The sequence below is a fragment of the Cibotium barometz genome, chromosome 9 (assembly GCF_041138505.1).
Source record: "Cibotium barometz isolate CiBa-2024 chromosome 9, ASM4113850v1, whole genome shotgun sequence".
In the NCBI taxonomy this organism is placed as follows: domain Eukaryota; kingdom Viridiplantae; phylum Streptophyta; class Polypodiopsida; order Cyatheales; family Cibotiaceae; genus Cibotium; species Cibotium barometz.
Window position 1 is genome coordinate 58201185 of NC_141054.1, and position 14415 is coordinate 58215599.

At 45.7% G+C, this 14415-nt stretch overlaps 2 protein-coding genes across 2 annotated transcripts in view; both read left to right on the plus strand.

The window, feature by feature from the left end:
• The window catches only part of LOC147635760 (Calcineurin-like metallo-phosphoesterase superfamily protein), a 139017-nt gene that overhangs the window by 106666 nt on the left and 17936 nt on the right, over positions 1-14415 (plus strand). The gene's annotated exons all lie outside the window — the stretch shown is intronic.
• LOC147635762 (uncharacterized) lies at positions 5105-7154 on the plus strand. Its single transcript, XM_086803167.1, has 4 exons — positions 5105-5579; positions 5677-6019; positions 6111-6272; positions 6407-7154. The coding sequence occupies exons 1-4, from the start codon at positions 5125-5127 to the stop codon at positions 6821-6823; spliced, it is 1377 nt and encodes a 458-aa protein (XP_086659293.1). The 5' UTR covers positions 5105-5124; the 3' UTR covers positions 6824-7154.

The window sequence follows — 14415 nt, forward strand, 5'->3', positions numbered from 1 at the left end:
TTGGTTTCCTTTGACTCCTTTGCCTCTTTAGATGCTTTCTTGGAGAAGAGATGTTGATCCTTGAATCTTGACATCTGACCAGTAAGCATGGAATATCCAGTCTGAGCATTTTCTATCATCTAAGTCATATTAATGACCTTTGTTTTAATGCAATAATTACGAAGCTCCTTGGGTAACCCATAGCAATATGTCTCTACCTGCTCAACCAGTGACACGGGCCTAAAGGATGTGATCGGTAGGAGAGCATCCCAAAATTTCTTGTTATATTCTTCCAGATTGCTACAATCTCTGGAATCTAATCGATGCCAAGCTGTCATAACATCCACCTCAAAAGTCGGTGTCAACCATAAAGAAGAGAAGATTTGCTTGAACTCGACCCAAGTGCTAGGTGCTATTCCCTGATGAAAAGTGCCGACTACCATTGAAGAGCATTTCCCTTTAGGAAAGAAGCTGCCTTCCGTACCTTAGATGCCTCTGAGAAGTTACCACCAAAAAATGCCGCATCAAACTGTTGAATGAAGGTGAGAACCTTCAAACGATCCTTTGCACCACTAAAAGTATCAAACTTTACTGCAACACCACCCTCTTTATAATCTTTTGCCTTCTCGCCCTGAACAAGATTATCATATGGATGTGGTTTGAGAAAAGAATTGCCCACAGCATTAGATCCCATGCCCATCATACCACCTCCCATACCAGGCATACCAAAAGCACTTCCACCACCACCACCATAAGTTCCATACATACCTCATGGCATACCTCCATACATACCTCCATGCATACTTGGTTGCATACCATAGCTCCCAGTCATGCCCATGGTGGGTACACCCGTCATGGAATGAAAGATAGAGCCTCCGCCAAAGTAACCAAGATGAGAAGTATTAAAAGGGTTTCCATGGGTAGGTGGGGAAAAAGAAGAAGAAGAATTGGGGTATGGCTGAAAATTTGGGTAGATGGGAGCCGAATGTTGAGGCTTAGCTTTCTTCTCAGACCCCTACTTCCGTGGTTTAGAATCAGCTTTGAAGTTTTGTGGAAAACGTGAGTCCTTCGCGAGTTCCATTAATCCCTCCATCAAATTTTGCTTCTTTGCTTCATAGGTGGCATCGTCATCTTCAGCTTCTGGCATATCGGAAGGTATTTCTTGCTAGTTTTCCTCATCTTCATCGAAGTAGTCGTCCTCTTCCGAAGATAAATCCTTCATCTCCACAGTAGTTCGAGCCATAGAATTAAATGTGTCGACCACAGGCTCGCCCCCTTGAAAAAGTTGACGATGAATCCCGGCAATGGAACCTTGAAACCGGCCTTCAGAAACTTGACGGGCGGTGAGCACACTTAATGACACTTAAAACTCTTTATGAACTGGATTAATAAACTTGGAAGAAGAAGAAAAAGAATAAGTGGAGCTAGAGTGCTCCTGCACAAAAGACCAATTGGCCCCAAAGTGTGGCGCCCCCGCAGGTATTTATTTATCACTTGAAGTCGGCGTAGCCCTTGTACAATTCTCGAGAAGAAATCCCCTTGCTCCACGTAGAGGAGATCTCCTTGAAGCTTTCACCCAATTTGTTTTGTGTTGAAACAAGAGCCTTGGTCTCCTTTTTATACAAGTTTGGGGGCAAAAAGCTATGCTTTTCTCCCTTAAAAAAAAATTAATTCAAGTGCTTTTCCCAAAAGACTGTTTCAAATAGTTTTTGTTCTATTTTATTTTTTAAAAAATACAACGCATGGTGCTTAGCATTTTTTTTTTCGAAAAATCAATGCTACTGCTCGGCGTTTTCTTTCGTTGCTTTTTCTTGCGCGTTTTTCCTTGTTGCTCGGCGCCTTCGCGTCTAGCTACCCATCGCCTCTCTCTTGCTTGTGCGCGCCTGTGCCTGCCACGTAGGCAGCGCCTGTAGCCAGTCCTTTATGCAGTCAGCCACCGCTTAAGACACATGCCCGTAGTCAGCCATACGTCAGTAGCCACGTCAGCTCCAGCACATGTGCGCCACCTTAGCTGCAGTCCAACCTGTGTAGCCAGCTGCCACATGTCAACTGCAGTCAGCCACGTCACCTGCCTATACATGTGCCACGTGGCAGCCGCTGACTGGGTTGACCCACAAGAAGTCTTGAGAGAGAACTGCTACACTTGCAGCAAGGTAAGAAAAAAACACATATATATGCACACACATGTACACCCCAAACATGTATCTGCATCCACACACATGTACAAAACTTTACACACTGGGTTGACCCACAAGAAGTCTTGAGAGAGAAATGCTACACTTGTAGCAAGGTAAGAAAAAAACACATATATATGCACACACATGTACACACACACACACCAAACATGTATCTGCATCCACACACATGTACAAACTTTACACATGCATATACAGGATTAAACATGATTAGTGAATGCTATATAGGTTTAAACATAATCACAATGCTTAAGAAGAAGAGGTAAAATACTCAGTCTTGTAACAAAGCGATTCTTTAATTGGCCAAAAATGCAAAGGGATGTCTACTAGTATTTCCAAGCTTGTTAAATATGTCAGAATGGATTGCTACAACCTTTTCCTATTCTAGAGGCACCTTTTCAAAACATTAGAATGGATTTCGTAGGTCCTCGTCCAACTGCTTCGGGAACTCGGAATACATTGTTTGACCATTGTGGACCGGTTTAGTAAATTTTGCATGCTCATTCTCACAGCCGAGCTCCCACTTATCTTTCTACCGGCTTACCCGGCATCTAGCGCGCGTAGGAAGTAGGTGCCAAGAGGGCAAGACACGAGGATGTTGATGATGCTTCTGCTCTCCCGATCACTCCATCCATCGGAGAGGATGCTACATCCATACTTGGCCCATCCCAAACAAATGGGCTCAAGTTAAATACCAATCCTCTCCTTCTCCTTGGTGAGCTTCTTCGTTCTCATGTCGGTGTAGCTCACTCCCGTCCATCCATCGCATGTACCGACGCGGCAATGGCCTTGACCATCCTCTTCCACTGCGGGGTTTGAATTGCGGGGTTTGAAGAACATGAAAAGAGAGATTGCACTCAATGATGGTGCGTGCAATCCCGATCTCCGCCACTCGTTGCCGCTCTTTGACATAGGCCTTTGTGTTTTGAGTGGCTTGTAAAGTGGGTTGTACAAGCCCTCGAGCACCAGCATCATCGGAGGGATGTTGTGGTCGCTTTGATTGGGAGCTCCTATTGACACTCATGCTTCCCAGGGTTGGGTCAGGTACGCGTACACTTGGATGTGAGGCGTTCTAGACGTACGTACGTTTTTGTACGTACGGAACGTTAAGGGCGTGTGCTATTTTTTTTTTCCACGTGTTGCAGATCGGCGTCGTCTCTTTAATGCTGAGCGTCGGTGGTCATTTTTTTGGGGCGGGGCTGGGCTGGGCTCATTAGCCTTTATTATTTATAAGGCATGGCCCAAATAAAGGGCCAAACTTAAAGTAGAAAAAAACAAAAAAAAAACGGGTTCGGCGGGCTGCAGAAAACGGGCCCAATTAAAAAACGAAAAAATAAACGGGGGAGAGAAAAAAAAAACGGGAAGAAAAATGAAAAAAAAAACAACGCGCACATGCAGCCAGTAGCGCGCAGAGTATTGGCGCACACACACACACTCAGCAAGGCTGCAAGCAATCTCTCTCTCTCTCTCTCTCTCTCTCTCACACACACACACACACACACACACACACACACACAAACATGTCACACACACACACACACGACTGAAGGTTGAATAATCTCTCTCTCTCTCTCTCTCTCTCTCACACACACACACACACACACACACACACACACACACACACAAACATGTCACACACACACACACACGACTGAAGGTTGAATAATCTCTCTCTCTCTCTCTCTCTCTCTCTCTCTCTCTCTCTCTCCATATACCTCTACATTATACACTGTCAACATGAAAATTCAACCTTTTTATTTGACATTCACATGACATTGAAGAGCTCATAGCCTCATTGCCCCCCCCCCCCCCCCCCCCCACACACACACACATAGTGACAAGCGTGTACACTGTACACACACACATCCAAATTCCAAAATAACACACACACATCTCTCTCTCTCTCTCTCTCTCTCTCTCTCTTTCTCTCTCTCTGTGTGCCATGGGCAAGAAACGACATGCCTATTGGAAGCTTCACACACTCCAAGATGATGAGAAGAGCAACCAATGGAGATGCCGGTATTGTGGAGGTGACTTCAAAAGTTCAGTTACTCGCCTCATCTCTCATGTATCGGGTCTCGGTGGCAATGGCATTTCAGCTTGCAAATCTGTGCCACGCGACATAGCAAATAAGGTGATAGCCGAGCAAAATTTGAAGGCTTCACAGGGTGCAGCCATGGCAGCTGAAGACGAGGATTTGTTGGATCCTCTTCCTCCTCGAGCTGCATTTGTTAATCCAACGGCTGCTACAGGATCCTCTAGTGCAATGGGGCAGCCTAGTAGAAAGAGGGCAAGAGTAGAGGAGAGCATTATGGAGGAAGGTGCAGGTTCCGACATGCATTGTGATAGTTCTTCTAAACAGCAGACCACTCTCCCATCTCGCATCTTTAGCACCGCATGGGTAAAGGAGCGGCAAAGGGTTGCCGAGATAGAGATTGCACGCACACTTATACAATGCAATATCTCCTTCAATGTGCTTTGCACGGACCAATGGAAGAAGATGGTTCAAGCAATAGCCGCTGTGGGTTCGTGCGAGGATGGGCACGGGGTCGAATACAAACAAATGAGGACACGCATGCTAGATGAGGAGAAAGCCAGGATAGATGTGGCGCTGCAACCAATACAGGACAGCTGGAGAAAGTTTGGATGCACCATCTTGTCTGATGGATGGGCCGACATCCGAAGGCGCCACATGATAAACATTCTTGTATCATCATGTTTTGGCACCTATTTCTTGCGTGCGGTGGATGCTGGTAAGGCAGGTGAGAGTGTTACAGCTGAATTTATATATCAGCACATTAGGCAAGCCATCATAGAGGTGGGTCCAGAAAATGTTGTACAGGTGGTCACTGACAATGCCTCCAACTGTAGGAGGATGGGAGAGTTGGTAGAAGGTGAGTTCCCAAGCATTGTGTGGACCCCATGTGCTGCACATTGCTTGGATTTATTAATGGAGGATGTGGGGAAGCTTACTTGGGTGCAGCCAGTGTTGGCGGATGCCAATCGCATCACCACCTTTTTCAGAAAAAAACACAAAGCATTGGCGCTCTTTCGCAGCAAGAGCCCCGGGCTTGATATGGTACGGCCTTCCAAGACTCGATTCGCTTATGCATACATGGTCTTGGAGCGTTTGCAGAGGCTCCATGATCCTCTACAAGCCACTGTGGTTGATCCAACGTGGAAAGATCCACGACATTGCAATTCAGAGCCTACAAAGTATGTCCAACGTAAGATCTTGGACGAGAATTTTTGGGAGGAGACAGCAAAGATTGTCAAGTTGCTGAAGCCGCTCTTCTTTCTCTTGCGCATGACAGACATGGAGGGATCTACCATGGGTCTCCTCTACCACATGTTTAGGAGGATGCGGCTAGAGATTAGCCGGTCCACAGTGGTGTCTCAAGACAGGTAAGCCATTGTCAAGTGCACGTCACATGTTTATCGCACCAATCATTTTAAATTGCTCTTATTATAACTTTGGTCTTGACTCTTTTTTCCTCTCTAGAATTAGAGAACTGAATCAGATTATAGAGACGCGTTGGGAGTACATGTCTCGCCCAATTCATGGCATGGCTGCACTCCTTCATCCTCTTTATCGAAAGGATGAGACCATAAGCAATCCAGAGCTTCTTACCATGCGCGACATGTACTTGGAGGCAACCTATCCTCAGGAGCAGCAGTCAGAGGTAAACAACTCCATGGTATCCTACATGCATAGCTTGGGTGCCGCTTTTAGCAGAACCTCATGCAACAAGGAAGACGAGGCAAAGGCCCCGATTAACTGGTGGTTGATTTATGGTTATCAATCATTCCAACTCCAACAAGTGGCATTGCGCGTCCTCTCTCAAGTGAGTGACAATAACTCCCTAAATGGAATTTGGAAAACGATGTGTGATAATAAATAGGTTTTGATTACTTTAAGACTTTTATTACTTGTAGGATTGTTCAGCTGGTGCGTGTGAGCGTAATTGGAGTGCCTACTCTCTTATTCATACAAAGATCCGCAATAAACTCAAGACCAGCCAGTTGGAACGCTTGGTTTATTGCCGAGCCAATCTTCGATTGGTTCAAAATCTTAAGAAACTTGAGCATCCTATGCAGGTGACTGATTGTGTCATAGAGTCTAGACATTAGTATATACAAGTAACAATATTATGATGCATGCAGCTGCCAGCATTTTTGGCATGCCATGGTCACAGACAATTCGCATTGAACATGTTTATTGTTGTTGACAGGTTGATCCTCTATCTCTGGAGCACGTTGCTACCGCAGAAGAGGCGCAGACCGCATTGAGAAACGAGCAGGAGGAGATAATTCGCATGTTGCACAGAGAGCTGGAGAGTATAGACCGCAGGGTGACTCGGGCTTCTTCCAGGGCGTATGACATTGAGCCCAGTGGTGATGCGCATGTTGTGCAGTCGAGCGGGCGAGGTAGACGAGGCGCTAGGCGCGGGACTCGTCGAGGACGAGGACGACGCACGTCTACCACATCACATGCGGAGACATCGACAGTAGCTACAGAGGAGATGCTAGATGATCATGAGAGAGTACCCTATGTAGAGCCTGAGTATGATTCTGATGGGAATGTCCTTACCGATGGAGACGTCCCATCTGATTCAGCTTCATCATCAGGTGTTGATGATGATGAGTAGCCTTTGCAGGACCTAGAGTGACCGGGGCACTTTTTACTCTCTTTAGGAGAGGTTTTTTCCCCCGTGTCCTTTGTATCGGTTTCTTTACTTGTAGCGCTTTGCGCATGCTCAGAGTTTCTGTAATCATGATTTTACCTTATGTTCATTTGTATCCTTCTTGAATCTCTACTCTTTCAATGTTCAATGTTTAAAGTTTAAACCATTCAAAGTTTATGTTTCATGAATGACATTCAATGATATGTACTAGTGGATCTAATTTATATATATATTATATTGACGCACTTTACGTACTTTTGCTCGAAGACCGTACTGTACTGCGTACCGTACTCGTACCGTACCGTACGTACCGTACGTATGGACCTACCTTGATGCTTCCGGATGCCGAAGAGGCCATGAGTGTCTCTTCCTCGAGCTCTTGTTGTCGAAGAGGTTGGCTTGACCTTGTGTTCTCTGCTTGCAAATGGGAGTTCTCCCTAATCACCTCATCAGCAATGGCTTGTGGAATGGATTGACATTCGGAGATTCCACCTCCCAACTTTGCCATGTGACGAAGCAATATTACCTTCGAAGCCGCAATACCGACATTTCCAACCTCCCCCCCCTCCCCCCCAAACCGGCGGTGGAGGGTCCAAGCACTATGGTGAAACGATCCCATGTGGGATTGGCCGGCTTAGAGAGAGAGAGAGAGAGAGAGAGAGAGAGAGAGAGAGAGAGAGAGAGAAAGATATATTAACGTCTACGAGAGGCCAAAGTCGGCCTATGAGACAAAAAATAATACAACTGTGTTCTTCCGGTCATCGGAAGAAAAGAAACAAAAGAAAAAGTGTGCATGTGTCTCGTAGAAAATGAAATGAAATGAAATGATATATTAACGTCTTCAAAAGGCCAAAATGACCTATGAGACCAAAAAGGTTACAACAATTGGTGGATCTGATACAATGTCTGTGTAAGGAAAGCTAAAAACAACTAAACAACTAACTGAAACTGAAACAACTGAGAGGAAAAGTACGGTACCAGGAGCTCCTAATGGATAACATGTGGGAGGAAAACTCCAGCAACAAAGGTAAGCATCATACACATCACTATCCAAAGATGTCTCTCATCGGTCGATGGCGGATATCCTCAATGTCCTCCATGGTGAGTACTCTGACTGGACGTCTCCCATGCCGTGCTAGTATGGTCCTGATCCTCTGTTGTAGTCTCCGCCGGTGTCGAGATGGGCCTCTCATCTTGGGGCGCCTGGACCGCCCCAGCTCTATAGCCCGATCAATCAGTGTACCTCTGGTGCGGCTGTACTCTGGGGCTAGCTGCAATGCCTGCTGACCTGACTGCTCAATCTCTGGTCGAAAGAAGTCTGTAATCTGCCTCTGTAGGTGTCTCTCCCTCTCTGATCCCCTCCCTCTCAGGAGACCCTCTCTATGTCTACGCAGCTCCAGCAAGTACAATCCGAGGCATCTCTGATCCTGGTATCTCATGACTCTAGAAAGTGGTCCAAAACCCTCTCTGAACAGGCAGTGATAACGGCCTCGTATCTCATAATATACTGGACAGTGACATATGTAATGTAACTCTGTCTCTGGCTCCATCTGGCACAGCTGACAAATCCTGGCCTCAGCTGGTACTCCTCTGAATCTGCCAGTCTCAATCTCTAGTTGGTGTGAGGATGTGCGCATCTGACCAATAGCACACCGTACCCCATGAGAAAGATGAGTATCCATGTAGCTGGGTCTAATCACAAACCCATCCTCCGTGAGCTGGAGAAGATGATCTCTATAGAAAGCCATCTTCGTACCAAGCTCGTGTGTCGGCTGTATCCATGTCCTCCTAGTGTCCAGCTGAGTCAAGTCTTGCCTGATAAGTCTGGTAATCTCTGCCCGTGTGAGAGAGAGGGAGGGTGCATCCAGGGAGTACTGAAATGGAGGTAGCCTGTCCGTACTAAAGCCATGCAGTTGGAACCAAGCTGTCATCTGTGCATACCAACATGATCCGTCTCCCTGTGATGCCAACTGTCGTGAAGACTCCAGGGCTAAGCGAGCATATCTGTCTCTAGGGAGAGCCCAAGTGCTATGTATAAAGGAGACTGATCGAGTGAGTGCCTCTACTACCAATGGGGGGGCAGCCATCTCTGCACGGATAATATCATGTGGTACGGAGGCCTTGGCCCTAATCATCCGGGAAATCATAGAAACCAAGGACCTCTCCATACGTCTCCATCCATCAGTGCTACCAGCTCGGCTGTGGTGATCCACTGAGGGTCCCCATGTTTCCACTCCATACAGCATGGCTGAAGTGACCAAAGTGTCAAAGAGCCAGAGCTTTGTTCGAGGTTCCTGAAACTGAACCTGCGAACACATCCTCTCTAGTCTCCCCAATGCTGCATAAGCTCTGGTCAATCTGGTCTCCGCTGCTCTCCTCAAGGAAAATAGTGGGCCACTAAAAACCACACCAAGGTAAGTATATGCATCTGTATACTCCACTGTCTCCTGACCATATGTAAAGGTGGGCATTGACCTCCTAACCCACTGTGCTGTGGTGTTAAACACCATCACCTTGGTTTTACCAAGGTTAACAGACAATCCACTGTCCTCTGCAAACATGTGCAATGCATCCAAATGACGTTGCATCCCCTCTGGAGAATCTGAGATCAGCACAATAGAGAGAGAGAGAGAGAGAGAGAGAGAGAGAGAGAGAGAGAGAGAGAGAGAAATGAAATGAAATGTTATATTAACGTCTTCAAAAGGCCAAAAAAATGGCCTTTGAGACAACCTGTGTACATCATCATCATGTCTCAATGGACATCAAATGGATACAAAAGAAAAAAAAGTACAAAGTACTCTATAATTTGGAGATAAATCACATACAAGGCTTTGGTTAACTACTGTGGGGTGGGTGGGAGGGAGGGGGGGTAAATACATCCAATAAAGCAACTAGCTCCAACTGGTGCCAATGACTGGGTGTAGGATGTCATACATCGGGTTGGGGGCAAGATATCTCCCAATCTATGCTAGATCAATCTGGGGTCTGTCCTCTCTGCTATGTCTCCTCAAGATCCCATCAATCTGTGTCTGGTGCAGACCTGGGGTGCGAGGGCCAGGTGGACGGGGGCGTCTACTGCATCGTAGCTCTCTCGCTCGGGCTGATGTCACTCCTCTATTAGTAGATGTAGGGATAGTGCATCTCCGAGTGACCGAGGTTTGGAGCGAAGGAGCTATGGAGGATGTCCCACCACTGAGTGGCTGGAAGAAGGTAGTGATCCGTGTCTGAGATGTATCCCTCTGTTGTGGGAGCTGTTGTAATAGCCGCTCTCTATGATGTCGTAACTCCATCAAAAATCCTCCCAAACATCTCTGATCATGAAACTGCATAACTCTGCTGAGTGGACCAAATCCCTCCCTGAAGAGAGAGTGGTATCTTCCCCGAATCTCATAGTATAGTGGGCAATGGCAAACATAATGCTCCTCTCTTGGAGCTGTTGCCCACTTGTCCCTGTGGTATGAGTCCTAGCAGTGTCTATCTGTGGCGCTGTGTCTAGCAAGAATTGGCCAAATCTGCGCTAGTCTGCGGACTCCATGATCTGGCGGAGTGAGGGATGTCCACTGAAGATGGTGGTGTCTCTCTCTCTAATGACACTATATGCTCTGCATCTGCATACATATTGTTCCTCACTCTCAACCTCCTCTTGGCATAGTGTGCATATCCTCTCTGCTCTGGGTATCCGTGTTGCCCTACCTGCCTCAATCTCAAGTTGGTGTGATGACACTCTGAGCTGGCCAATCGCCACTCGGGCAGTGTGAGGCATGTACACATCCATGTATCCAGGTCTTTGCCTTGAGGGAGGAAGAGAGAGGGGGTGTGAGAGAGGTAGAGAGAAATGAAATGATATATTAACGTCTTCAAAAGGCCAAAATGAACTATGAGACCAAAAAGGTCACAACAATTGGTGGATGTGATACAATGTCTGTGTAAGAAAAGCTAAAACAACTAAACAACTAACTGAAACTGAAACAACAACTACGAGGAAAAGTAAGGTACTAGGAGCTCCTAATGGATAACATCTCGGAAGGAAAACTCCAGCAACAAAGGTAAGCATCATATCCAAAGATGTCTCTCATCGGTCGATGGCGGATATCCTTAATGTCCTCCATGGTGAGTACTCTGACTATACGTCTCCCATGCCGTGCTAGTATGGTCTTGATCCTCTGTTGTAGTCTTCGCCGGTGTCGAGATGGGCCTCTCATCGTGGCCCCAGCTCTATAGCCCGATCAATCAGTGTACCTCTGGTGCGGCTATACTCTGGGGCTAGCTGCAATGTCTGCTGGCCTGATTCCTCAATCTTTGGTCAAAAGAAGTTTGTAATCTGCCTCTGTAGGTGGCTCTCCCTCTCTGATCCCCTCTCTCTCAAGAGACTCTCTCTATGTCTACGCAGCTCCAGCAAGTATAATCCGAGGCATTTCTGATCCTAGTATCTCATGACTCTGGAAAGTGGTCCGAAACCCTCTCTGAACAGGTAGTGAAAACGGCCTCGTATCTCATAATATACTGGACAGTGACATATGTAATGTAATTCTGTCTCTGGCTCCATCTGGCACAATTGACAAATCCTAGCCTCAGCTGGTACTCCTTTGAATCTGCTAGTCTAATCTCTAGCTGGTGTGAGGATGTGCGCATCTGACCAATAGCACCCCGTATCCCATGAGAAAGATGAGTATCCATGTAGCTGGGTCTAATCACAAACCCATCCTCCGTGAGCTGGAGAAGATGATCTCTATAGAAAGCCATCTTCGTACCAAGCTCGTGTGTTGGCTGTATCCATGTCCTCCTAGCTTCTAGCTGAGTCAAGTCCTACCTGATAAGTTTGGTAATCTCTGCCCATGTGAGAGAGACGGAGGGTGCATCCAGGGAGTACTGAAATGGAGGTAGCCTGTCCATACTAAAGCCATGAAGCTGGAACCAAGCTGTCATCTATGCATACCAATATGATCCGTCTCCCTGTGATGCCAACAACTGTCGTGAAGATTCTAGGGCTAAGCAAGCATATTTGTCTCTAGGGAGAGCCCAAGTGCTATGTATAAAGGAGACTGATCGAGTGAGTGCCTCTACTACCAATGGGGGGGCAGCCATCTCTGCATGGATAATTGTGAGTGCGAGAGACGGTGTGGAGCACACGAAGAAACAGAACAAAACGTGTGGAGGCAAGGAGCAAAACGATGGAGCTCAAAATAATGAAGATAAGTTTGTTACAAAACTTAGGGCATATAATAGCCCTAACTGGTGCCCGTTTCACATAACGGTAAGTTGGGCGCCTTATTGGGCGCGGTTGAAAGGGGCTATATAACCTTGACTTCTTTACTCAAGCCACATCCTCAAAAGGGCGCCTACATCAAAAATAGCCTAGAGGGAATATTGCTCATTTATGGCATACCCACATGGGGGAGATGGCCTCTTATGCTTGTAAGACATCATAGGTGATGTCATGTGGTCATGTACTACTTGCCTATTTAAGAGGCTTTTGCTAATGAAGAAGCAACTCGTGTATTTCCATGATAATGCCCAAGCTATGTCTCATTAGTGTCTTCTAATCTACTCTTAATCATGGTTCTAATCATGACCTAACCATGACTATAACCATGTTTGATCCTCCTTAGTTTTGTTAATCCACTCCTAATTCAGACATTGTTTCTTACCCGTCTCCTCGGCTTTCTGCTTTTCTTCTTAGGCCTCAAATGTTGAAAATCCAATTCTTTAAACTTGAAAAGAAAGCTTCTGAGTCTTTACCTACTCATCTTAATTATATGAAAAGCCTAATGTCACAACTTGCAACAATAGGAGCACCAATAGATGAGGAAGATGCCATTGCAGTTTTATTGAAAAGCATGCCTTATGATGAATATGGGCACTTAGTGTCAACTCTCATGAATCTTCCGGATCCTACTTTAGAGGCCATTGAAGCTGCACTCCTTGAGGAGTACAAGAAGAAGCAAGAGAATATAGGGATAATGGAAGGGGCATACTTCTCCAACAACAAGTCACACTTCAAGAAGAAGAACTTCATCGACACAAAAGGAAAGAAGAAGACTTGTGGATTCTGCGGCGGCAAGGACAATCATATTGAAGAAAATTGTTTCTTCAAACAAAAGGCACAAAAGGCATTTCTCGCAAGTCAAGACAAAGAAGAGCTGCAAGAAGAGGCCTCCGAAGAGGCCAATTTTATCGAAGAAGATTGGGCCTTTTGAGTAAAATCAAGTGATAGCCCTTACCATGTTTAAAAACCTCTCCATCCTAAACATAACTATCTCATTGTAAGCTTTACTATGGTATTCTAGCATCATCCATCATTGCTAGCATTGTAAACCTAACTGGAATAAGACCTACGGGCACCAGCATGGTCATCATAACTAGTTTTTGTATGTTGTAACTAGAACCTAGAATTGCCATCATAAAGGTAGCATTGTCATGGATTTGGTTGAAGGAGGGTTTGTTGGATATATCACCCAAATCCATTCAATGGTTGAAAGGGGCTATATAACCTTGACTTCTTTACTCAAGCCACATCCTCAAAAGGGCGCCTACATCAAAAATAGCCTAGAGGGAATATTGCTCATTTATGGCATACCCACATGGGGGAGATGGCATACCCACATGGGGGAGATGCCATAAATGAGCAATATTCCCTCTAGGCTATTTTTGATGTAGGCGCCCTTTTGAGGATGTGGCTTGAGTAAAGAAGTCAAGGTTATATAGCCCCTTTCAACCATTGAATGGATTTGGGTGATATATCCAACAAACCCTCCTTCAACCAAATCCATGACAATGCTACCTTTATGATGGCAATTCTAGGTGGATTAACAAAACTAAGGAGGATCAAACATGGTTATAGTCATGGTTAGGTCATGATTAGAACCATGATTAAGAGTAGATTAGAAGACACTAATGAGACATAGCTTGGGCATTATCATGGAAATACACGAGTTGCTTCTTCATTAGCAAAAGCCTCTTAAATAGGCAAGTAGTACATGACCACATGACATCACCTATGATGTCTTACAAGCATAAGAGGCCATCTCCCCCATGTGGGTATGCCATCTCCCCCATGTGGGTATGCCATAAATGAGCAATATTCCCTCTAGGCTATTTTTGATGTAGGCGCCCTTTTGAGGATGTGGCTTGAGTAAAGAAGTCAAGGTTATATAGCCCCTTTCAACCATTGAATGGATTTGGGTGATATATCCAACAACCATCTCCCCCATGTGGGTATGCCATCTCCCCCATGTGGGTATGCCATAAATGAGCAATATTCCCTCTAGGCTATTTTTGATGTAGGTGCCCTTTTGAGGATGTGGCTTGAGTAAAGAAGTCAAGGTTATATAGCCCCTTTCAACCATTGAATGGATTTGGGTGATATATCCAACAAACCCTCCTTCAACCAAATCCATGACAATGCTACCTTTATGATGGCAATTCTAGGTTATATTTCTAACACCCCCCTGCAGTGCCAATGTGGGTACAAGGCATGATGTCAATCACCAAAAGGAAGTAAGCCTAAAGCTTTGCGGAAAGCTTCAAACTTTTCTCGAGGTAAAGCTTTGGTGAAA

What these genes read in the sequence shown, in the direction of transcription:
- LOC147635762 (XM_086803167.1), top strand. Translation starts at nt 5,125, where the DNA reads ATGGAGGATGTGGGGAAGCTTACTTGGGTGCAGCCAGTGTTGGCGGAT. An exon ending in CATTGCGCGTCCTCTCTCAA is followed by an intron (nt 6,020 to 6,110) that starts GTGAGTGACAAT and finishes TATTACTTGTAG; the next exon opens with GATTGTTCAGCTGGTGCGTG. An exon ending in AACTTGAGCATCCTATGCAG is followed by an intron (nt 6,273 to 6,406) that starts GTGACTGATTGT and finishes TGTTGTTGACAG; the next exon opens with GTTGATCCTCTATCTCTGGA.